General features: G+C 66.1%; 1 protein-coding gene across 1 annotated transcript in view; it reads right to left on the bottom strand.

Annotated features, from left to right (window-relative positions):
- LOC119089322 (uncharacterized) overlaps positions 1 to 23,482 on the bottom strand; it is a 32,114-nt gene extending 8,632 nt beyond the window's left edge. The window contains exons 1-6 of the mRNA XM_037211995.1: positions 23,461 to 23,482; positions 22,547 to 22,891; positions 21,694 to 21,844; positions 2,979 to 3,099; positions 769 to 888; positions 203 to 238 (exon numbers count right to left, since the gene is read on the bottom strand). Coding sequence (XP_037067890.1) covers positions 203 to 238; positions 769 to 888; positions 2,979 to 3,099; positions 21,694 to 21,844; positions 22,547 to 22,891; positions 23,461 to 23,482 — 795 coding nt within the window. The remainder of the gene's footprint in view (positions 1 to 202; positions 239 to 768; positions 889 to 2,978; positions 3,100 to 21,693; positions 21,845 to 22,546; positions 22,892 to 23,460) is intronic.
- Between the last annotated feature and the right edge of the window lie 388 nt (positions 23,483 to 23,870).

Raw genomic sequence — 23,870 nt, 5'->3', positions numbered from 1 at the left:
CGTCTAAAACGTTACTTAGTTGGTGCATATCTCACAACTGCAAACAGTGTGTTTAAGTTGCGCAGGTACGCCGCCCTCCGGTCCGCCCTCCCTCCTCGAGGAGGCCGCTGTGACCAGTGGCGCCACCCGATCGCCTCCCGAGCCGATACAGGCCGCCAGTCGCATGCTACACCGGCGTCCGCACGCTGCGGGGTCGGCTCACCTGAAGACTGTGCTCAAACGGATTGGACGTCTCCGACTGAAACACGCACGACAACTTTGTCAAATTGCTGAAGCGTTAGGAGTGCCAGCAAGCACACTAGACAAACCTAGTCATGGAAGGCTAATCGGAAGCCATAGCACGCTGGACGGCGCGGATCCACCGAGCATCGACCGCGCTAACACCGTCAGCCTAAGACAGGCTGCCCCGGCGGAGCTACTACATGGACACGGATCGCGACGGTGCTGCCACCTGTCCACCCCGCCGCCAGCCGCCAGGGCCCGTCACAAAAGGCGCCAGTGATGCGACGCTCGTGCAGTTTAACGCTTCGAGAAATTGGTGGCGCGTCATACACGTCATTCCGCGATATTCGATTCCGGAGCCAAGAAACTGCGTCTGCTCGCCCAGAAATCTCCGGAACAACCCGCCGCACGCTGGCGCCCCACTAAAACCCGTGAGGCGAGGGGGTCCCAGGGATCTTAACAGGGACAGACGGTCACGGTGACAGGCCCCCGGCGGCCGGCCCTCCGGGCGCCGCCGCCTGCCGCCGCCGCTGCCGACGGACTCACATCCTGCAGCACGCGGCGCAGCTTGTGCAGCATGGTCTTGGTGTGGGTGAAGTCCTGCGCCATGTACATATACGTGTCCCGGTCGATCAGGAGCCAGTCCTCGGCGTCTTGTGTCGAGCTCTGACGACACGGGTCAGGTGTCAGAGATGACGACCCCTGGGTCAAGCTCTGGCGACGCAGGTCAGGGGTCAGAGGCGACGACCTCTGGCGACACGGGTCGGGGGTCACAGGTGCCAACCTCTGGCAACACGGGTCAGGGGTCACAGGTGCCAACCTCTGGCGACACGGGTCAGGTGACGACCTCTGGCGACATGGGTCAAGTGACAACCTCTGGCGACACGGGTCGGGGACCGCAGGTGCCGGCCTCTGGGTCAAGCTCTGACGACACAGGTCATAGGTGCAGACCTTCGGGGAGCCAGCACAACGTAAGGGGTGCTGACCCTGAGGCCAAGGGTCACGGGTTAGCGGTGACTGGCTGTGACCTGTGGCAGCGCAGGCCACAGGTGAGGGGGTCTGGCAGACGGAAACGCCGGTCACTGGTCAGGTCAGGTCAGGGACTGACCTCTCACGACCGGCTTATGATGCGGGTGGTACTGGTCTCTGGTAGAGATCTTCCCATGCGCACCATATATGACTCAATAATCATCAACGACCGAGTTCACGCCAACAATGACCTAACCCGGTACCGCTCGCGCTTACTCCGGTGCCAGGCCGATGGGCCACACTGTCAGGCTGAGTGACAGACTCATAGATGGCGTCTGGTGAAGGCTCACTTAGTCACGAAAGAACTCGCCAGTGATAACACGACGGAACAAACCCACAGCATGGTGTCAGCAAATCCCCCATGTGGCGCAACAATACCCCGGCGTTTTCATCCACCGACTGCGAATGTCGCCGTTGCGCCACATACCGCGGGGGAGGCTCCGGTCCCATTCTGAACACGGCCGACCGGTCTACTGTTGATCCACATCAGATAACGAAAGGCGGGACACGTGCTAGCTCAGCCTTAGCCTGCACCGGCCGGCCCGGGCCCATCTGTGACGTCACAGCGGCAGCACGGTGCGTGTCCCGCGGTCAGTCTGATCCAGGTCGGTTCAACGGGGTCACCGGCCCCGCTTCACAACGGGACGACCGCGGCAAGTGTCATTTTCGCAGTGCTGAATTTCCGGTGTAATTTTTCTGGAGTACCGGTTACAATGGCCCGGTAACTGGCTGCATTTACAGCCAGTGGCACGGCTCCGACTGGGTCACTGTATGAGCCACGGCAGCCACGGTGACCAACGGCCTTCTCCGTTCGCAAACTGACCACGGCTCCGACTGCGTCACTGTCTGAGCCACCGCAGCCACTGTTACCAAACAGCAGCCACTGCTGCCACCGGGCTCCTCCGTTCGCAAACTGATTACGGCTTCGACTGCGTCAATGTCTGAGCCACGGCTATCAACGGGCTTCTCTGTTTGCAAACTGATTATGTCTTCGACTGCCTCACTGAGCGACGGCAACCAACATCGCCACAAGACTTCTTCGTACGCAAACCGACCACGGCCCAGACCATGCATCATGATAGTAATCAGGCTCCATTGGTCACGAACTGCACCTGGGTCTAACCGGACTTCGTGACACGGTCCATTATCATTATGGACTTATAACGCACTCAGCTGCTGAGGCTACATGGCGTCTCATGCCTCTCGCCGAGCGGACACCGCGGGGAATCGAACCCCGTACCTCTGGTTTCCAAGACGGACAGCTTAACCACTACACTAACGCAGCTAAAGGCGTTTCTGGCTTACAATCTGACCAGCGCGCTGAGCGGGCTTTGTAACGACGTTAACGCCCATCCCAATCCATAAACTGACCGCTCTCTTGACCGCGTTTTATAATGTGGGAAACCGCCTACCACGACCTTATTGATCTGACCGCCACTACGACGGTGGCTCGTCGCAGAACACCTGTCACCAGCCGGAGCTCATGGCCCAGTCCCTGGCTTCACAAACTAACCGCGGTGCAATGACTCCCACCGGGTCAGAGACACGCTCACGCTCAAGCGGCCCGACACAACGCAGACCCCGCCCAGGCCGCCTCTGCGCCGCACGCCTGCGCGGGCCTTACGACGCGAGCTGACGCTCCCTCGCTCAGCAGCGAACCCAAGCCCCCAGACAACCCCAGGCTAGGCCGAGTCAGGCCCCCCGACCGGCGACGGTGAGGTGCCCACCTGGCGGGGTGGCCGCAGCAGCTTGGCCGGCCCGGTCGGCTCCGGCGAGGGTCGGCTGGCATCGGCGCTGCTCGCCGCCCGGATCCTCATCCGCTGCAGCCGCGTGATCTGGCCCGACAGGCTGCAACAGAGCGCGTCGCGGCGTCAGGGCGGCGACGGCCAGAGCCAGAGGCCCGCCGCACGGCCGGCCAGAGTCAGGCAGGCTGCAACAGAGCGGCGCCGAGGCGTCAGGGCGGCGACGGCCAGAGCCTGAGGCCCGCCGCACGGCCGGCCAGAGTCAGACAGGCTGCAACAGAGCGGCGCCGAGGCGTCAGGGCGGCGACGGCCAGAGCCAGAGGCCCGCCGCACGGCCGGCCGGCTCAGTGACATGACACGAATGGATGGCGAGTGAATGACGCGTCACGAATGAATGGTGAATGGATGGCATGGCAGGCGGATATGACGTTTGACAACTGGCGACAGGCGGTTGGTGTGGTCCGAAAAACTGCGATGGAATGCGAAAAATGCGCTAGGCATAGGCGAGCTTACGAAAACACCCAGTACCAAATGCGTTTATCCGCGATGGGCGCGACATCCAGGCGGGCGGACGGAGGCGTGACACGACCAAGACGCTCGCCAGTGGTGAACAGGCTATCGGGTCCGACAGCACAGGAACGGCGCGAGGGACGCCGGGAGCTGGCCTCGCAGCCGCCCTGGGCGACGGCGGCCGGCCGGGGCGCCCAACGCCGGCCACGGCAGAGACGAACACCGGACACAGCAGGGACGAACACCGGACACAGCAGGACCCAACACCGGACACAGCAGGGACGAACACCGGCCAGAGCAGAGCCCAACACCGGACACGGCAGGGACGAACACCGGCCACAGCAGGGACGAACACCGGCCACAGCAGGGACGAACACCGGCCACAGCAGGACGAACACCGGACACAGCAGGGACGAACACCGGTCACGGCAGGACCAAACACAGGCCACAGCGAGGATGAACACCGGCCACGGCAGGGACGAACACCGGACACAGCAGGGACGAACACCGGACACAGCAGGGACGAACACCGGACACATCGGGACGAACACAGGTCGCAACAGGGCCAAACGCCGGCCACAGCAGGGACGAACACCAGCTACACCAGGGCCGAACGGGACGCCGCGCTGGGGTCGGCGTCAGACCGTAACTGGCGTCAAGGTGGCGCGATCCGCCGCCGCTGAGGCTCCGCGGCGCGCTCCCAATGCGCCAGTTCACACCTGGACGTGAGGCCGACGCGACAGATGCCGCGCAGACAGCTGTAGCGCAGACAGATGTCAGATCGCAAAAGGCGCATCAATCGTAAATGGCGACGCGATGGTGCGCGCTCTTCCACAGTCGGGACGGTCACAGAGGGCGTTCCCAACAGTGGCAGCTGGCTCTGCACACGTCGTAACACACCCTCAAACGAGCGCCGACGCCGCCCCACCCCCTAAAAAACAGTCCCGGAAGCGGGCGGCGGCCGGCCGGATACGGCTACCGTGCGACTCCCACGACGGACCGGCGGACGGCGGCGGCGCGGGGCGCCGTCCGCGCCGCCGGACCCAGGTGTCCTGAGCCCGGACCGGCGCCTCTGGGCGGGTCCTCTAGCGGCACCCTCCGCGGGGCGACGTCCGCGCCGCCGGACCCAGGTGTCCTGAGTCCGGACCGGCGCCTCCGGGCGGGTCCTCCAGCAGCGCCCGTGGCTTTGTTATCTGGCTTTGGATGCGGCACGGGCGGCGGATTTGCCCGCACTGCACTCGTTTAATACCCGTCTCCTTCCAGCGGATCTTCTAAAACCCCGCCTGTGCACACGGCGACGGCGCCTCGACTGGGCAGCCCGTGTCGGTTCACCGGTCCCCCCCCCCCCCCCACAACACGGGGCGGACGGCCTACCGAGCCGAGCCGGGGTCAGAGGTCACGGTCCGGTGCCGGGCGCCGCTGAGCGCCGACGCCACGGACGCCTGACGCCCGTACAGGTCACGGGGTCGCCGCCGCGGCCACCCCAGGTCAGCGACGGTAGTTCAAGGCGGGCAATCGGCGCAGAAACGGCCGGCCAAATTGCCGCATGCGGGCCGCGGCGGCGGTGAGACTGCCGGCCGGCTGCGGCGTGGCGGCCGCGGCAGAGTGCGTCGGGCAGTGCGTCGCCGGAACACTCGATCTACTTTGCGTTCTGTTACAACTTCAATATCAATTGCGACGGCGCAAGACACATGCCCGTAAGCGGGCGCCCGGTTAGGGACATTAATCGGGCATGACCTCTTTAGCAGAACACAGATACTGAACGCGACATAGAACGTATCCACCACCTAGGCGAACAATATGGATCTATCTCTCACGAAACATCGGAATGTCGTATCAGTCACCAAATGTGTGCCTTCGGCGTTACGGATTGGCATTGTGCAAGCAAAATTTGGGGAGTTTTACCAACAAATTCGCTTTTTAGGTAGTTGTTATCCATCCATCGCCGTCGGCCTGATGTCCAAGTCTGAACCTACTGGCTAGCATCGTCCAAAACCCTGCATTAGTACGCGCTCGGGTGGGGGGTCAAACTGACCCTCCGACAGTTTTTTCCAGAATGGTTTCCGAACGTGTGTGTCATTGGGGCTTTACGACGCACTCGGCAGCTGAGGCTATGTGGCGTCGCCTGTCACTCACCCTGGCAGGAAGGGCGGGTACCGCGGAGAATCGAACCCCGTACCTATGATTTCCCAGACGCGCAGTGGTCAACGCAGACGCGTTAACCGCTACCCTACCGGCACCATACGGTTTCTGAACGGCGGGGCGGAGCCGCGCCAAATTTTGCATGGCTGTAGACAATTAAGTAGCAGTTCGTCTGGCATCCAAAATATAAACACAACTTGTGAGGTCGCTGACCTATGGCAGGTCAAAGTCATGTCATGGTTTCAGCGAAGGTAATTTCTAGGGAATCGTTCAATCTGATCCAACAAGGGAGTGTTAGACGAAGCCATAAATATCTGAGATACTTTATTAAGCAACACAGCAACTGAATAAGCAAATCACATTGACCTAAGGTCAGGTATGAACTTAAGACCAAGGTAAAAAACAATCTGTTTTATTACTCTAGCGCTTGTTGTATGTAGTTCCTGGTGTTCATTTCGAATTTATTGATGACGGGAATCGCATTATACACTTTGTATAGACTTCTTAAAAGTCAGAATAGGTCACTGACCTTGGATAACCCAGATTAGCAGTTTGTGTTTAGGAACGTACTGCCTAGAGTAATCTTTGTCGCTTATCCAGATGCAAAACTCAAAGCTGTCTTGTATGATTTTGTTCATCATGACATTCAAAAGGTCAAACAAGGTCAATGACTAGGATGAGCATGTGACGTTTTGCTTACAAACAGTTATCCAGGCTCTGGGGCCCTTTTGAGACCAGCCTGCAATTTGACCTTGTTTGACCTTATTTAACCCGAACATCATAACCTAGGAACCTCAAACTTTGACCCATAAGAGTTCACGTATAGGTCAACACACTCCGTGAATTTGGTACATCTAGCTCTTTTAGTTCCTGAGATCTCAGGAGGCTCAAGTTGCCCTCCCCCCCCCCACACCTGAGCGAAGGGTATCCAACCGGCCACCCGGGCGCGTGTTAACAGCCGTGTGCACCAACTGCCGTGGCGACAGCGACGCAGTGGTGGTGACCCAAGGTCTCGTGCTTCACATCACTGCCCTGTGGTCCACTCAGTCACGTCCAGATCCGGCCACACCACGTGGCCACGGTATCCAGATCCGACCACGCCGTGCGGCCACGGTATCCAGATCCGGCCACACAGCGTAGCCACAATATCCAGATCCGGCCACACCGCGTGGCCACAATATCCAGATCCGGCCACATCATGTGACCACGGTATCCAGATCCGGCCACACCGCGTGGCCGCAGCTCAGGGCAGCAGAGACCGGACCGGGGTCGGGGTAAGCAGCAATGTCACGGCAACCAGAGCGGGAGGGAGGGGGGAGGACGTACGCCAGACCCGAGCCAGACTCCTGACGAATTCCACCAGCGGGTGACGCGCACCGCACGTGGGAGCAAGTAACCGCAGCAGCGGCGAGCGACAGGCGGCGCGCGCCCGTGATTGTTGTTTGCATGCGCCAGGCGCTCTCCAAGGTGAGACCTCACTCGGCGTCACCACATGGCGACCAGCCGCCGTGAAATCGGCGTCAGAAAAACAAACCCGCCGCCGGCCGGCGACTACAACACGGCGCGCACCGCCCGGCTGGTCGACATACACTGCTCCAGGCGGCAAACGAGGCGCGGCCGTCAACGAAACGGCCGGCGCACGGTGGCAGTCAAGGCGCCGCGTCCGACAGAGGCCTGCCACACGGCCGGCGCTGGAAGGTCCCGCTGGGAGGTCAGGCCGACGGACAGCCGGCCGCCGCGGGGAGGTTAGGCTGGCAGACAGCCGGCCGCGGTAGCAACAGACTGGCTCACGGTGCCTGCAGCAGCTGACAGCCTTTGAGGGCCGTCGCGTCGGCTCGGCCGTAGTTCGTCGTCTTTCTGATGGGTCAGTGGATCTATCTTCGTAAGTCAGGCGTTACAGCTAACATGGTGCCATATGGCAGATGCTGCAACCAGTATCGAATCACACGGATTTTTCGCACCGTACCCACGAGACGCGGACCAAATTATCATTTCTCCAGAGACTGCATTTGCCACCGGATACATTTCAAAATGTGATTTGCGGGGCCTTTCAACTCGTCTTGTTTTTTCACGAACGCTCAATTTCGCTCCACTAAGACCTGCTAGCATGTGATGAACAGCCGAATCATGGCATGTCTTGTCGATAGATCGCAGCTGCCTACGCTGCTCCCAGAAACGGCGTGGCCCAGGCAGTGTTCCTGACGTCGCCGATCAACAAGAGGTTTGATAGAGACAACCTCAGAGATGTGATGCACACACGCTAATTGCTTTGCACAAAGCTTGCAACGAACCCCATTGTATGGGAAAGGGCTTCTTCCTGATGAAAGCAGGATTTGCGTTAACCAAGCATGGCCGCCGCATCTCAATGCCAGACAGAACATTGTTCTTGACGAGGTCAGATGACGCGTCGTCACGGGACGTTTACTGCTAATGCGAGGACTTCCAGAGAAACGGACCAAGACGTGCCCAGGTACCAGCGGTGCGAGAACTTCCGGAGAGACAGACCAAGACGTGCCCAGGTACCAGCGGTGCGAGAACTTCCGGAGAGACAGACCAAGACGCGCCCAGGTACCAGCGGTGCGAGAACTTCCGGAGAGACAGACCAAGACGTGCCCCGATACCAGGCCGGCTCAGTTGGGTCCGTTCGCGTCGACGAACACTGCCAATTATCTTACGCCTGCTGACTGAGTTGACACTACAACTGACGCGACCAGACTCAATAAAATGAAATTCAGTCATCAAATAACGGCGCAGAAACTCGGCTACGAAAGCAAAGAAAGCCGTACCGCGTGAGACTTTTGGTCTCGTCTAGTCTGGTCTGGGGCGTGGGGGAGACGTCACCGCGCCTCCACACCGCTCGCCCGACCCCTGGGTCTGTCCTGACCCGGGGCGGCCGGCGGTGTCACCACCCGCCCGACCCCCTGGCGTGTCCTGTCCTAACCAGGAGCGACCGGCAGGGTCACCGGCTGCCCGACCCCTGGTGTGTTCTGACCCGGTGCAGTTGGCGGGTCACCGCCCCCCCCCCGACCCCCGGGTCTGTCCTGACCCGGGGCGGCCGACGGCGTCGCCTCCCGCCCGACCCTCGGGTCTGTCCTGACCCGGTGCACCTGCCGGCGGGGTCACCGCCCGCCCCGCTCCGCTCCCGGCAGTGCCCGTACACGGCGGTACAGTACAGCGGCGCAGTTCTGCGAGCACACACCCGATCAACAGTGGTGAGAGCCACCACCAACACCAACCGCCATAACTAGACCCCTGTGCCAGAAGGCGACGCTTCCCATCCAAACCGAGGAGAGGGAGGGGGGGGGGAACTGGAGCAACCACAGAGCGCGGCACATGTGAGCAGCCGGTGCGGGAGCGGGGGGGGGGGGCTACAGTCCCCCCCCCACTGCACGCGCAGCTACAGCCGTGGTACGGTCCACGACAGTGCGACCATGGCACGTGCGGTGCGCCGCCTCAGCGGCCGCTAATAACACCGGACAAACACAGACAGCACCCGAGCCGGCCGGCCGGGTCGGCGGCCGCAGGTGGCGCTCAAGGCCGCCGCCCAAGCTTTGCCGGCTGTGCGATCGATTCGTTTGCGTCTGCCACACGCCCCACCACTCGAGAGCGACGTGGGCAAGGTCAGGTGACGGACGGCAAAACGGCCGCGCGCGTCGCCAGAGCTCTCGCACTTGACTGATAGTTCTGTGATCTGATCAGTGTTCTAACAAGCATCCTGTCGTGAATTCCACGCGCAGGTCTGTGGCACGCACCGTTACCAGATACAGTGCTTCCGTTATCGCATATCCCTCACGGATATAAGGGAATATCAGCATATCCACGCCAGCATCGCATCATAATATCTGGTATCACACGTGAGACCCCCCATTACATGCTCAGTTGCGAAAACCCACAGACCCGTGCACTATGCACCGTACCACACGTCGTTACTAGATAATAAATACCAATGCAACCGTCATAAATCAGTCCGCGGAAGCCCAGACACGACGTCACGTGGGGCGCTGGTGATTTATAGCTGGGGTTTCGTCCAGCGCGTGTGGTGGCTGTCGTTACCTGGCAGCTGCCACGCGGCAGCGGCCCGACAAACACCAGCCCGACACGTGCAGCGCCAGCTGGACAAACAGCACTCACAACACTTCAAGATGGCCAAACGGCAAATGCCAAATGGTGCACGTTCTCATCCTTCGTCTTTGTCATTAAGTTTATCACTTATTTACCGCTGAGCTCACGGGTTCGCCATGTTGCCAAACAACCACAGATCAGCTGGCAAAACACACGCTGGCGGATTGCGCATGCCTGTGAAAACCGGGCCAGTTGCAGCTGGGCTGGGCTCGGGGCGGGAACTGGAAGTGAGAGGTACGCTCTCTCACGCAAGTCACGGCGTCAACAGCGCGCGTCACCGGCCGTCAGGTGTGCGTTCCACTCCCCTGACAGTGGACCGTCAGGTATGTGTTCCACACCCCTGACCGCCGGCCGTCAGGTATGTGTTCACCTCCCCTGGTCGCTGGCCGCCCCTTCTTGTCCCTGGGCTGCGCAGCAGCGCCATGCCTCGGGTGGTGTGGGGAACCGTGTGGGTGCGGGTGGGAGAGCGTGTGGGGGGGACGGGGCGGGGTGGTGGGAGGGGGGGGGGGGTCGACGCCGCCTGCAGCCAGAAGCGTGGGAGGGAGAGAGAGTGACCAGCAGTACGCCAGCTGCACAGCCACAAAGGCTGCACCGCGCCGTCACACAACCAAAGCATGCAGCGCGTGCACCAACAGGGCCGCCGCCGAGTCAGCGTCACACCGTCAGCACCGGCGACGCTGACACGACACAGCCGGCCGACACGGCCGCCGGGGCCACAGAGAACGGCGGCCCACATTCCAACAGCTCCGCCCCACCCCGGGCCCGGCTGCGGCGGCTGCGGCGGCGGGGGGAGGCGTGCCGCAGCGCTCCGAGCCCTCCCCCTCCCCGCCGCCGGCCGCGCCTACCGCGCCGGCCCAGCTGTGGGACCAGTGACTCAGCGGCGGCCGCCCCGGCCCGCTGCCGTCGCCGCTGGGGTCACGCTCCGGGGTCACGCCGGCTGGAGACGGGCCGTGCCGGACGGCACGGCAGGGTGCCCGGGGCGCTCGCGGCAGCGCCGAGCCCGGCTGGCGCGGGACACAAGAACGACGCTGGCACGCCGACTGGCCACCTAACTCACGTAAAAGCGGCCCTCTCTGTCAACTCAACACGCCCGAGCGGCGGCACCTGGCGCCCGTCAGCTGTCGCCAGTCAGCGGTCGTGTCCTCGGCCCCGACCTTGACCCCGGCCCAAGCGCAGCTACATCTCGCCTCTGAGCAGCCCTGCATCGTGATTGGCTGCTTCCTGCTACACGAAACCGGCCGGCGTACGTGCCGCCAGCACTGCGCTCCTTTCTTATCGGCGACACATCGGTTGATATCGAGGAGTGCTGGGTTAAACCGGACCGCGGCCGAAGCAAACAACCCCAACCATTCAGCAAACGCCGCTTCTCTGATACAGAAGGGTGCACACACACACACACACACACACACGCGCACGCGCACGCGCACGCGCACACACACACACACACACACACACACACACACACACACACACACACCACACACACACACACACACACACCACACACACACACACCACACACACACACACACACACACACACACACACACACACACACACACACACACACACACACACACACACACACACACACACACACACACACACACACCACCACACACACACACACACACACACACACACACACACACACACACACACACACACACACACACACACACAGGTTAGCTGCCAGTTGCCAGTTTCACGTGGGTGGACGGCTCACCAGCGCCTGGTCAGCTCAGCCCCCGTCCCCCTCAGTCCCGTTGCCCCCGCCGTCTCCGCTGTCCCGCCCCCGCCGGCCGTCGCTCCTACCTGACGCTGCGGCCCTGCGGCCCGGGCCGGGCCGGCGCCACCGGCGGCTGGTCCCTCATCTCGTCACACCGCCAGCGGCCGCGGCTTGACCTCAGGTCAGCAGACGACCTCGCCGGCCAGCGGCCGGCGCCGGCCGGCGGCGCTCTCCCGCACTGTGGCGGTCTCTCCCCTCTCCCGCACGCGCTCGGTCCCAGCACTGTCGCAGTCTCTCCCCTCTCCCACACGCTCCGTCCCAGCACTGTCGCAGTCTCTTCCCTCTCCCGTACGCTCGTTCACAACACTGTGGCGCGTCGGCCGTCTCCCAGGCACCGGTCTCGGCGTCCCAGCTCCTTGATCTTGGCCTTGACCGCCGGGTTTCGGTCGCCGCCGTCGTGTGTCCGGTCGCTGCGGGCGGTCTGCTGTCAAGTGACGACTGCTGCCGGACACGCGGCGTGCCGCCGGTCAGCACCGACGCGGCCGGCCGAGGGACGGCGGCGCACCGTCGACCTCCCGCCGAGCGCCGACACAGCACCGCGTCCGCAGCGGCGGCAGCGGCGGCGGTCACCCTGCCGTCCTCCTCCCACCCCGCGCCGCCCGCCCGCACACACAGCGTTCCCGCACTGCGCCCGGCGGCCCGCGGAGCCGGACTGCCGGCGGCGGCGGCGGCGGCGGCCGGTGCCGTAGTACACGCGGCGCTCTCACCGCTCCGCGCCGGCAGCGGCGGCAGCGGCAAGCCACGGCCGCAGCAGCGGCAGCGGCGGCAGCGGCGGCGCGGCCGGCGGCAGACGCTGCGGTGGTCGCGGTCGGCGACGAGAGAAACCGGCTGGTGTAGGAAACCCCCGCCCGGCAACACGCCGCCATGAGAGGGACGAGAGACAAAGGAACGCCCGCAGCGTAGAAAAACCGCCGACACCGGCGCCGCCTGCGACAAAGGAAAGCGCATAGCAGGCGACACAGGCTGAGGCAAAGCGCTGAACCGCCGGACGTCGAAGCGTCACGCGCGGTAGCCCCAGCGGCCGGTGCCGGGGGGGGGGGGGGGAAGCGTCAGGGTCAGGGCCGCTCACCGCCGGCCGGCCCCGCCCCGCCCCGGCAGAGAGCGGGGGAGCGGCCGCCGGGGCAGGCCGGAAGCCGCTCACATCCGGTGACGAGAAGGTGAGCGGCGGAGCGGACCGCGGCGCCCGGCCAGGCCGAGACGCCACCGATCGGCCGGAACAGGAGGCCGGCAGAGCGGGCAGGGCAGCGGGCAGAGCGGGCAGGTGCAAGGAGCCGGGCCCGGGACCGGGGACGGAGGGACCGCAATAGAAAGAGATGGAAAAAAGACAACGCGGTAGCGAGAGATGAATCATCGGGACCGATCTACAAACACGGGAGCAGTCTCAAGGGAAGAGAAAATAAGGGACCCGCAGTAAGAACAGCAGCACAGAGCCACCGAGTCACGCCACCGCTAACGGGCTGCAGACAGCTGAGGAGACACAGACACGGTCACGGTCATGACACGGCCGCCGTCTGGTCATGCCGGCCGCACCGGTGCCATCTGGAGCGAGCGGCCGTGCACCAGCGCCGGTGACCGCATTCCAGGCCGGCACGGCCACCTCTGACGGCGCCGGCGCCGCCGCCTCGTCAAGCAGCGGCGGACGGCGCTGACGCCGCGTCCGACGCCCGGGCCGAGGTCGCGGCGCTCCGGAAGGGTTGAGGTGCGACGGGCGTCCGTGTTGGCTCCAGCGCGGCTCCAAGTGTCAGCGGTGACTCGGGGGAGCTGGCGCCACCGGGGCTGCCGACGGCGCACCCTCGGACAGCGCCACCGGGACTGCCGACGGCATACCCTCGGACAGAGCCACGGGGGAGCTGGCACCACCCGCACTGCCGACGGCGTACCCTCGGACAGAGCCACGGGGGAGCTGGCGCCACCCGCACTGCCGACGGCGTACCCTCGGACAGGGCTATGGGAGAGCTGGCACCACCCGCACTGCCGACGGTGTACCTTCGGACAGAGCCACGGGGGAGCTGGCACCACCCGCACTGCCGACGGTGTACCCTCGGACAGGGCTATGGGAGAGCTGGCACCACCCGCACTGCCGACGGCGTACACTCGGACAGAGGCACGGGGGAGCTGGCGCCACCCGCATTGCCGACGGTATGCCCCCGGACAGAGCCAGGTCGCACCAATCCCGGGCGGCCCCGTGTGCACCGCCGCCGGCCCTCCACCCGCCAGCTGACTGAAGACTCCTCCGGCTGCCTACTCCAGACGGCTCGCTGCTCCCTGATAATCCTCGGCCTCGGTCGCCGCGGGCACCGAGCCGGCGCCTCTGAAGCCACGGCCGGCCGCTGAAGCCGGACCGGCGCGCCAGTCGTCGAGCCCGGAGGGCGTCAGGGAGGGGGAGCTGTAGCACACCCGGGGCATCGATCGGCGACAGGTGTGCGGGCCGCGCCGTGCCGCGACCGCCGGGCCGCGACCGCCGGGCCGGGACCGCCGGTCCCGCTCCACGCTCCAGACGCCGCTCTGCGATCCGCTCCACTAGCGGCGGCGGCGGCGCAGACCGGTGGCCCCCCCCCCCTCCCCCCGGAGCCGCCCCAGCACCGCCGCCGCCGCCGCCGCCGCCGCCGCCGGACCGGCAGCGGGCGCCGTGGATGTCGTGACTGGTGGACAGGTGCCGGTCAAAAGACTCCGATTGGCGTGGCTGGCGTGAAGCCGGGAGTACGTGCTGGGCAGGCCTGGTAGCGATAACCTTGAGCTCGACACGGGCGGAACGCGAGCTGCCAGCTCAGCTGACAGCTCCGCACCGCGACAGCGGCGCAGGGCCGGGTCGGTACGCGGCCCAGATGGGCCGTCTGGCCAGAAAGAACGCCTCGACCAAGGACCGGGTCGTGTCTCTTCCACACTCTACCGTACGTCCTTCAGTGACACTGGACGGACACCCGACGCCAGCCGCTGCCGTGGTCCCTTCAGAGCGCATCCAAGGACCGGTCGGCCGCCCGCCCAGTGCCGCTGCACCCTGACCTAACCTGACCCGAGGTCGCACCGTCCCTCCCCCACATCCGAACCCGTCACCGGTCAGCAGCAGCCAGCAGGACGGGGGGCAGCCGTGCCGTAGCTGTAGCCCGGTCTGGCCGGCCAGCGTGACTGCGGCCCACAGCGTCGGCCCAGATCAGACCCCGCCCCGCCCGGCAGCGGCCCACTTTCCCCCTCGGTCGTGCACGCGCCCGGATAAACGGAGGCCGACCGACACCGGCCGGCCGGTGGAGAAACGGAGATCGACCGGCCCGGCTGAACACGGCAGAGCCGCGGGAATTTCCGATAGAGCCGCGCGCCGCCACCAGCTGTCCATAACCCCCGCCGCCAGAAATGCACCCGCGTGGCGCGAAATCGACTGCGGGCGACGGATTTCCGATACGGGCGGACGCCAGCAACAGCTGCCCATAACTCGCGCCGCGGGCGTCAGGGTCGCCGCGTCACGCGGCGTGACAGCCGCCCGCGGCGTGAGAGCCGGTCACGGCGTGACGCGGCCGGCGGCGTGCGGCGCGCGGTCACGGCCCGTGGCCGCCACAGCGGCCGGCGAGGGCGGCCGGTCGGCCACTGCGCTCGAGCAGGAGGGCACGCGCCGGCAAGGGCGGCCGGTCGGCCACTGCGCTCGAGCAGGAGGGCACGCGCCGGCGAGGGCGGCCGGTCGGCCACTGCGCTCGAGCAGGACGGCACGCGTGCCGGCGAGGGCGGCCGGTCGGCCACTGCGCTCGAGCAGGACGGCACGCGCCGGCGAGGGCGGGCCGGTCGGCCACTGCGCTCGAGCAGGACGGCACGCGCCGGCGAGGGCGGCCGGTCGGCCACTGCGCTCGAGCAGGACGGCACGCGCGCCGGCGACAGGATCTCGCCATCTGACCGGCCGACAGGTGTCCGCCCGGCCGGCCGTCTGCTGCTGTCGCAAAGGCAACAGGTCGGCGCCGGTCGGGTGGCCGGCGCGGCGCCGAGCTGGAGCCGCCGCAGAGACTGCTGCAGAGGGCCGGCCCGCTCCCGGCCAGCCGCTCTGAAAGAGGGCCGGGCCGGGACGGCCGTCCCATCGCCACCGCATCGCATCGCCATCGCCACCGCATCGCCATCGCCATCGCAACGTGCGCAGCACGAGGCGATCGCCGGAATCCAAATCCAGACTGCTGTCCTAGTCAGTCGCGTTACTGCCTGTAGTGGCCGTCCGTCCGTACACATGCAGCGCCCCTGACAAGGACCGCTAGTCTGCAAAACTCCAACACCGGCGAAGATCACGCCACCGACAATGCAGAGATAGTGCCCAGATCCGGTTCCTTCTACAGCGCGGGCGGCCCGGACCACTCCCGGATGACTGCTCTCGAGACGGAACCGTCCACTGGTGCCCGCCGGCGTCGCCGCTGCGTTGACATAGGCTGGAGGCACCTGTCGACGCCGGCCCGCCGGCAGCCGGCTGGCGGGGCGGCCGGGCCGCCGGCGCCCGACCACCAGCGGCGGGGTCACCGCCGACGGGCCGATGGCCAGACGGCAGAAGACAGAGGCGCGCCCCGGCTGGTGCGCGGCAGCCCACGCACGCCGCTGGGCAGCGTCTGCGCTCGACCGATCGCTCCAGAGGAAACGCCCTCGCTCACCAGAGAGCAGGGGAGCGGACCAAGCCCAGCAGCGGTGGCCATCCACTCCCGGCCAACCACCACGGGAAGTGAGGGGGGAGGAGGGGAGTCCAATGCGGGTCGACCAGGGCGGAGTCCGCTTCTCGCTGACTGTCACGCCGCGTGAGCGTAGGTCCGCACAACCACGCCGCGTGAGCGTAAGTCCGCACAAACACACCCGGCCACTCGGCACAGATCCACCTGGCACTACCGGCGGCGGGATGGGGAGGGGATGGGCTGCCGGCGGCGCGTGACGTCCGTGACGGTCGTGACACGTCTGGCTGCAGACTCTCTGTCACGACGCCGCCGACGGCAGCCGGAGCGGGGCGCGAGGCGCCGGCGAGGCGCGCCGTCGCCGTCGCCGCCGCCGCCGTCTCCGGCACCGATCACCGCCGCACGTTCAGCACGCGCACCAAACAGGGAAAGCTCATCGCGGCGGCGCCCGGCGAATTCCGAACTCGCCGGCGGCGGAGGTGCCCGGCGTCGCGCGCGCACTTGCCCGCGGGCGTGTTCGACTGCGCCCGGCCGCGCCGGGGCGGCGGCGCCCACCCGGCGGCAGCGTATCGATTCAACGACGAGAACGCCCTGGCTGCCGCGCACGGCGGTCTCCAAACCGAGCCGGCCGGGGTTCTCAAGCTCGGCGGCGGGAGCGGGGCCGGAAAATACCGAACGCGGGGCGAAAGGGTCACCTTTTTACTCGCCGACGAGAAAGCCGCAGAGGTCGGAGAGCCTGACCGCGGGGGCGCTCGGGTCACGCTCGGCGTAACGGAGACGGCGCGGCGGGGCCGGCGGCTGCGGCAGCGGCGGCCCGCGCCCGGAGGCGCTGGCCGGGTGCCGTCCACGGTCGTCGGCAACACAACACCCTCGGCGAGTACGTTGGTGAGAACGACGGCCCGTGCAGTGCCGGTCTCCAGGCCGGAGCCGGGGCGGCGGCAGCGCTCGGTAAGCGCTTCTCACAGGAGACCTATGACAGGGCACTGGTAGTGGGTCCGCGCTGACCGCTGCGCCGGCTGTGCTCAGTCACAGGCCTGGGGTCGTGACCGACGCCAGTCTGGTGCGCCTCGCGCCTCCTCACAACGGCACAACAACGCGCGCAGCTGTAGTTAACATAATACGACTGGCTCCTTGTCGTCCGTAACGGCTAGTGCAAATTGCACTGATCCATGCTCTGCTTTCCACGTAGAATGGGGCATAAATATCAGTACCACGCTATGCATGCCAGTGCACTGAATCAGTCTGATGGGATAGCCAGCCAGCCGGCGTGTGGCGAAAAGGCCCGGAGATCGCAAGGTGGCTAAGACAGCAGACCAGCCACAGTCGGTGGCATCCCCCCAGACCAACAGCCTCGCAGATCGTAAGGTGGCTAACGCGGCAGACCAGCCACAGCCGGTGGCATCCCCTTCAGACCAGCAGCCCCGCAGATCGCAAGGTGGCTAAGACAGCAGACCAGCCACAGCCGGTGGCATCCCCTTCAGACCAAGAACTCGTGAAGACCGCTCGTGAAGAACCGATGTCTCCCCTTTTCGTCCGCCTGCGCGTACTCCCCCCCCCCCCCAGCGCCAGCGCCCGTCCGGCTGGGTCGGGTCGGGTAGGGTCGGGTCGGGTCAACACCGCGCCAGCCGACGAGCTCCGCCACAGGCACAGAGCGTGACATTCACAGTGGTATTGGAGGACAGGGGGATATTCCCGCGAGGACAGGGCTTCGGGCTCTGTCAGGGCTCTGTCCTCCGTGTGGAAAGGAAAGTACAAGCGAACAGACACCGCGCGGAGAACGCCGAACGCGAGGCAGGGCGGCGGGGCGGCGAGAGCGACGGGACAAGTCGGCCAATAACAGCCCTACAATTCACTGACGCACGTAACGGGTAAGACCATTAGTGTCTAAATATTTCACACGGTTGACGGGTCGGACACGGGGAGAACGGGCAGAGCGTGGCGCCTGTGGAGGGCGGGCCGAGCGTGGCGCCTGTCGTGGCGCCTGTGGAGGGCGGGCCGAGCGTGGCGCCTGTGGAGGGCGGACCGAGCGTGGCGCCTGTGGAGGGCGGGCCGAGCGTGGCGCCTGTGGAGGGCGGGCCGAGCGTGGCGCCTGTGGAGGGCGGGCCGAGCGCGGCGTCTGTGGAGGGCGGGCCGAGCGTGGCGCCTGTGGAGGGCGGGCCGGGCATGGCGCCTGTGGAGGGCGGGCCGAGCGTGGCGCCTGTGGAGGGCGGGCCGAGCGTGGCGCCTGTGGAGGGCGGACCGAGCGTGGCGCCTGTGGAGTGCGGGCGCCCAATGACGGCCGGCCGGACGGCTGCCAGGGAATGGCCTGAGAATCTGGACAATCACGACAGCGAACGCACAGACAAGCAAACAAAAGTCAGTGTGGATAGACGCTGGGCGACCGGCTCTAATCGTATATTTGGATTTAATTGTTTCATTCTGCCTCCTATATTTGGGAGCTATTCGTCGAACCGACGATGTTATTTTCATATGAGTGCGGAAGGCCTTCGTCCAGCGGTTTCTCGTGTTGAGTTTTATGATAAAAACATCATACACTCTCCGTACCCGGAGGTACTAGTTACACACCGTTACGGAGTCATCACTAGTTACATCGCATCACACATCACACATATCTCATCACTGGTGATGTGAGTCATCACAACACATCACATCACACACCATAATGGAGCCATCGCACTGATGTGAGAACACTCACATTAGTGAGTGTTCTCGTGATGAATGCTTCGAGGCGGTCAAAACGTCGAGCGTTCTCGACATGTTCTCGGCGTTTTCGTTCTCGAAAAGGCAGTCATGGCCACGAATGAGCCAGGTCAATGTCATCAAGCATACAAGCCAATCATCGGGAATGTCGTCGACAACCGCGACCTGAAGACCCGAAGCACCTCAGACCCGACCCGAGCCGACCCGACCCGACCCGACCCGACCCGACCCGACCCGACCCGACCCGACGCGACGCGACGCGACGCGACCCGACCCGACCCGACCCGACCCGACCCGACCCGACCCGACCCGAAACCGACCCGACCCCCGACCCGACCCGACCCGACCCCCGACCCGACCCGACCCGACCCGACCCGACCCGACCCGACCCGACCCGACCCGACCCGACCCGACCCGAAACCGACCCCCACCCGACCCGACCCGAAACCCAGACCCGAAAGGCCCGAAGCTATCCCACATTTCGCGCGCCCGGCGGGGTCGTAGCAGCCGCGGTCGCCGCGCTCCACAGAAGGCGAACAGAGTCGCAGGCGCACGGTCGGACCCGCGGCACGGACGGGCAGACGGCGGCAGGCAGGGGCGGGGGAGGATCTGACACAGCCCGCCACCTACCGTCGCAGGCGCACCGAGCCCGTCTGGCCCATCCCGGGCCGGCCGGAAGGTCACGCTGTCCAGTCCCCAGCTCAGGTGGTCCCGTCCGGCGGTCCGATGTCGTGGTCCGTGCCGTGGTCCGGTCCCGTGGTCCGGTTCGCCGGCACTGTCGGGACGCGCCTCTCCCCGCTCGGCGGCGGGCCAGCGTCACCGAAGCCCCACAGCCATGGCCGGCGGCAGCGGCCGAGCCGTCACCGTCCTCCACGGGCCGACGATAGCCGGGTGCCCTATCGCGACTGTTACGTCACACACGTGACGGCGCCGGCTCGAGCCGTCCGCCGTCCTCCACGGGCCGACAATAGCCGGGTGCCCTATCGCGACTGTGACGTCACACACGTGACGGCGCCGGCTCGAGCCGGCCGCCGGCATCGCGGCCGCTAGCTGCCGGCCGTCCTGGCGACGGCAGTTGTGTCGACGCTGACCGATGTAATGATGGGGGGGGGGGGGGGCGCTGGGCTTATGGCGACTGAGGGGAGCGGCGCGGCTGGAGCGGCACACCCTCTGTGCACTCAATTCACTGGCGAACGGGCACCAGAGGCAGCACCAGCGTCAGCTCCACCAGCGGTGTGCGCACCAGCGGCGGTTTCAACTCCGGCGGCCTCAGTCCCAGTCCCCCCGAAGTGCCATCCGTCGGCGTCCAGGGGGCGGCACCAGCGCTCCCGACATACCACCGCCAACGCCAGCGCCACTGACGTACCACCGCTAGCACTGGCACCCGGACCAAATAGCATCGGCAACAGCATCGTCAGCAGCCTCGTCGCCAGCGCCGGCACCACAGCCCTCCCCCACCCACTGCACTCCGGAGGGAGGGGGGGAGGGGGCGGAGACCGGCAGCGAACGGAGCCGGCGCCGAGCAGACGGCGCATGCCGCTGGCTCAGCCCAGCGGCAACGGTGCTGACACGTCCGGCCGACGCTCCACGTCAACCCGTGACGTCACGGCTGACGTCACTCTGGCTGCCGATAGCATATCATGGCCGCTGCGCTGCCCCGGTAATCAGACCAGACAGCCGGCGGCCGGCGCTGATTGGCTGGCCAGCGTCCTCACGCCGCGTTTGGGAACGGCTTCGCCCGCACGCACACGGTGCCGGCAGGCCCGTGACGTCACGGCCGCCGTCAGCGCCCGAGCGCCACGAGACGGTCTGGCCTCGCTCGGCACGCGGTATGGCCGGCGAAGTCTGTGATTTGTAATAAAATAAATCCACCGCGGGCACTGCCATAGCGCGTATCTGCCGGCGACTATAAGTGCCTACTGATCCATTGGTTCCGGTGTGCTGCCTTCGTCACGTCGCGTTTTGAAGGCGCCTTTTTATTTGGCGCTTTTGGCGATCCACTGTGAGCGTACGCCGCCAAGAACGTGGATCTCTTCTTTACAGCGTCCCCTGGCAACGGAGGGGAGCCGGCCGGGCCCAGCGGGTGACGGCCCTCCGGCTCGGCGCGGTGCAGCGGCGCCGCGGCCCGTCGGCGGTGAGTCGCGTCGAGCCCGCACACGCGTCGGACCGCTCGATGGACCGCTTAACCTTGCGCTACCTCCAGCCCCTGCCGCCCTCGTCCTCCGGAGGTGCTCATCCAGCCCCTTCCGCCCTACGGAGCCGCTCCTCCAGTCCCTGACGCTCTCGTCCTCCGGAGATGCTCATCCAGCCCCTTCCGCCCTACGGAGCCGCTCCTCCAGTCCCTGCCGCCCTCTAGAGGTGCTCATCCAGCCCCTTCCGCCCTACGGAGCCGCTCCTCCAGTCCCTGCCGCCCTCTAGAGGCGCCCATCCAGCCCCTTCCGCCCTACGGAGCCGCTCCTCCAGTCCCTGCCGCCCTCTAGAGGCGCCCATCCGGCCCCTTCCGGCCTCCGGAGGCGCTCATGCAGCCCCACCGTTCTTCCACGGGGCTCCTCCAGCATCACGGTTCTCCAGTGGGGTTCCTCCAGCACCACGGTTTTCCAGTGGGGCTCCTCCAGCCCCACTGTTCTCCTGTGGGGCTCCTCCAGCCCACTGTTCTCCTGTGGGGCTCCTCCAGCCCCACCGTTCTTCCGCGGGGCTCCTCCAGCATCACCGTTCTTCCGCGGGGCTCCTCCAGCACCACGGTTTTCCAGTGGGGCTCCTCCAGCCCCCTCCGCGCGGCTTCGGCAGCGTCCAGCCCGCTGGCGCCACTCACCTCTCGTCGTCGTCGCAGAGCGTGTCCGAGTCCTTATCGAAGTCGGCCATCAGGTCGTCGGAGCCCAGGCTGTCGGTGGGCGAAGCCAGGTCGCGTAGTTCTGACACCCGCCGCCAGGAGGACGCACGCCGCGGTCGGCAGCCAGACAGCGCTGACGGACGGGCGGACAGACAGGTGAGAAGACCGAGCGACGACACAGTACGACGCACCGGGCGGTGACGTGGCCCATCGGTGTAACGTTGCCACATTCAGGGGAAGCTCTTGAGCTGCGCGGGTGCCCAACAGTGGCAAACACTTCTGGACTTAAAACAAAAACATGACTCTCAGGCTAAAATTAAAACCAGGATCGAATTTGGTGGCGCTGGAACAAAAGTCGGCGAAACCTCTGCTACCATCATCCCCGGACCCCCGGACACAGCACTCCGAGGAGAGGTGTCGCAAAATTCGTCCAGTCGGGTGTGCAGGATGTAAATATAAACTCAAGCTACCATAATCCTGGCCCTCTGGCGCCTCCGAATCCCATCCGTTGGTCCCAGTCCGGTGCCCCTTGGCCAGAGCCCAGACATCTGACCTGGCCGGCGCACTTGTCAAGCCTGAGGCGCTTAGACGCGGGGTTGACCACTGCCCCGCTCGATGCCGACTGACCGGTTTTGAACAGGGGTGGGGTACAGACGGTGACCCCCAAGCCGGAGGTGTGGTACCAGAAAAAAATGTTGACATTCCTACCACCGAAGAGGCTGGGTTTTGAGACGCTACTGAGAATCCAACTCCATGCCACAATCGGCCACGTATTGCTCCGCTCTGGCCATGACGGCACGCCGCGTCTCCCGTCTACCGGCTCGCCTCCTCTCACCTGCGTCGTGCGTCTCCAGGTCGCTGAGTGTGTCCTCGTCTCGCTCGATCGTCTCCCCGGACGGCTGCCCGGGCCGGCTCGTCCGCCGCTCCGGCTCCGCAGACTCCTCCCGCGCCGACCTCGGCCTGTCCCGCGACTCGTCACGCTCGTCCAGAGCAGGTCCCGGCTCGTCCCGGAGCTTCGCAGACTCGTCCAGCGCCGGTCTGGGCCCGTCGCGCGCCTTCACCGACTCGTTCCTGGCCTGGATCGGGTCGTCCTGTCGGCGGGGCTCCTCGTCCTTGGTCTGAAGCGCCTCATTCCGAGCCTGCACGAGCTCGTTCCGTTCCTGGTCAGCCTCATCCTTGCCTGGCCGGGCTCGTTTTGTCCGGCGCCGGCTCGGGCAGCCCCAGCCGCTGGTAGGTGGAGCCCAGGATCGGGTGCACGCGCTTCCTCCGCCGGCCGCGGCAGGCGGCGCGCCAGCCGCTCCGCCCGCTCCTCCATCTGTTGGCGGCGTGCCGAAGGCTGACGTTGCCCTCGGCGTCCGCCGGGCGGCGCACGGCGTCTCGAGCGTGGTCAGTGCCTGCAGGGGGCGCGGTGTGAGGCGGAACGGGCGCACGTACTCGCCGCTGGCCGGCTCTGTGATGCGCAGCGGCGGCAGCGGCGGCGTCTCGGCTCCCCAGCCATCAGCTCCTCCAGGAACACGTCCGACGCCAGGGCTGTCGGCGCCGAACGCGCCGAACGCCGGCTGGTCGCCGATCTCGTCGTCGATGAAGTCCTCGGCGCCGCGCGAGTCGTGCGCGGCCAGCAGTGGCGACAGCTCGCCGGCCTCGCCACCGGCGCTGGCGGCCGGCGCCGGCGGCGGAGGCGAGCCGCCCAGGTCTGTGCAGGTACCGGTGTCGCGTAGCCGCGGGCGGTGCAAACGGCGAGGTGGCCACGTCCGCGCGTCAGCTGGCGCATCTCGCGGCGGAGGCCGGCCAGCGGCGCGGCGGCCTGGCTCGGCCGGCGGCCGGCGACCGGCGGCGCCGCCTGCTTGCCGCACCCTGTCCACGCGCTCCTCCCAGCGCGTGACACGACTGCGCACCGTCTGCTCGAGGCCCGAGCGGAGCGGCAGCGCCAGCGGCGGCGGCGACGGACGCGCCAGGAGCGGCGGCCTGGCCGCGCTGGCGACTGGGCGCGCTCCGGAGGCCGCTGGCGCCGCCGCCGGCCGCGTCAGGCCCGCCGGCTGCGTGAAGCCGAAGCCGGGCCGCTGGATCTGCGTGACGCGCGTCCTCACGCCGGCGTCGCTAACGGTGACGCGCGGCCGGCCGAGCGCGGCGTTCGCGCCCTTGTGGATGTTGACCGAGAG

This window comes from Pollicipes pollicipes, unplaced genomic scaffold (assembly GCF_011947565.3).
Source record: "Pollicipes pollicipes isolate AB1234 unplaced genomic scaffold, Ppol_2.1 Scaffold_1600;HRSCAF=1878_pilon_pilon_pilon, whole genome shotgun sequence".
NCBI classification, from domain to species: domain Eukaryota; kingdom Metazoa; phylum Arthropoda; class Thecostraca; order Pollicipedomorpha; family Pollicipedidae; genus Pollicipes; species Pollicipes pollicipes.
Note: the sequence above shows the minus strand (reverse complement) of the source record. Positions and strands in the feature narration are given on the sequence as shown.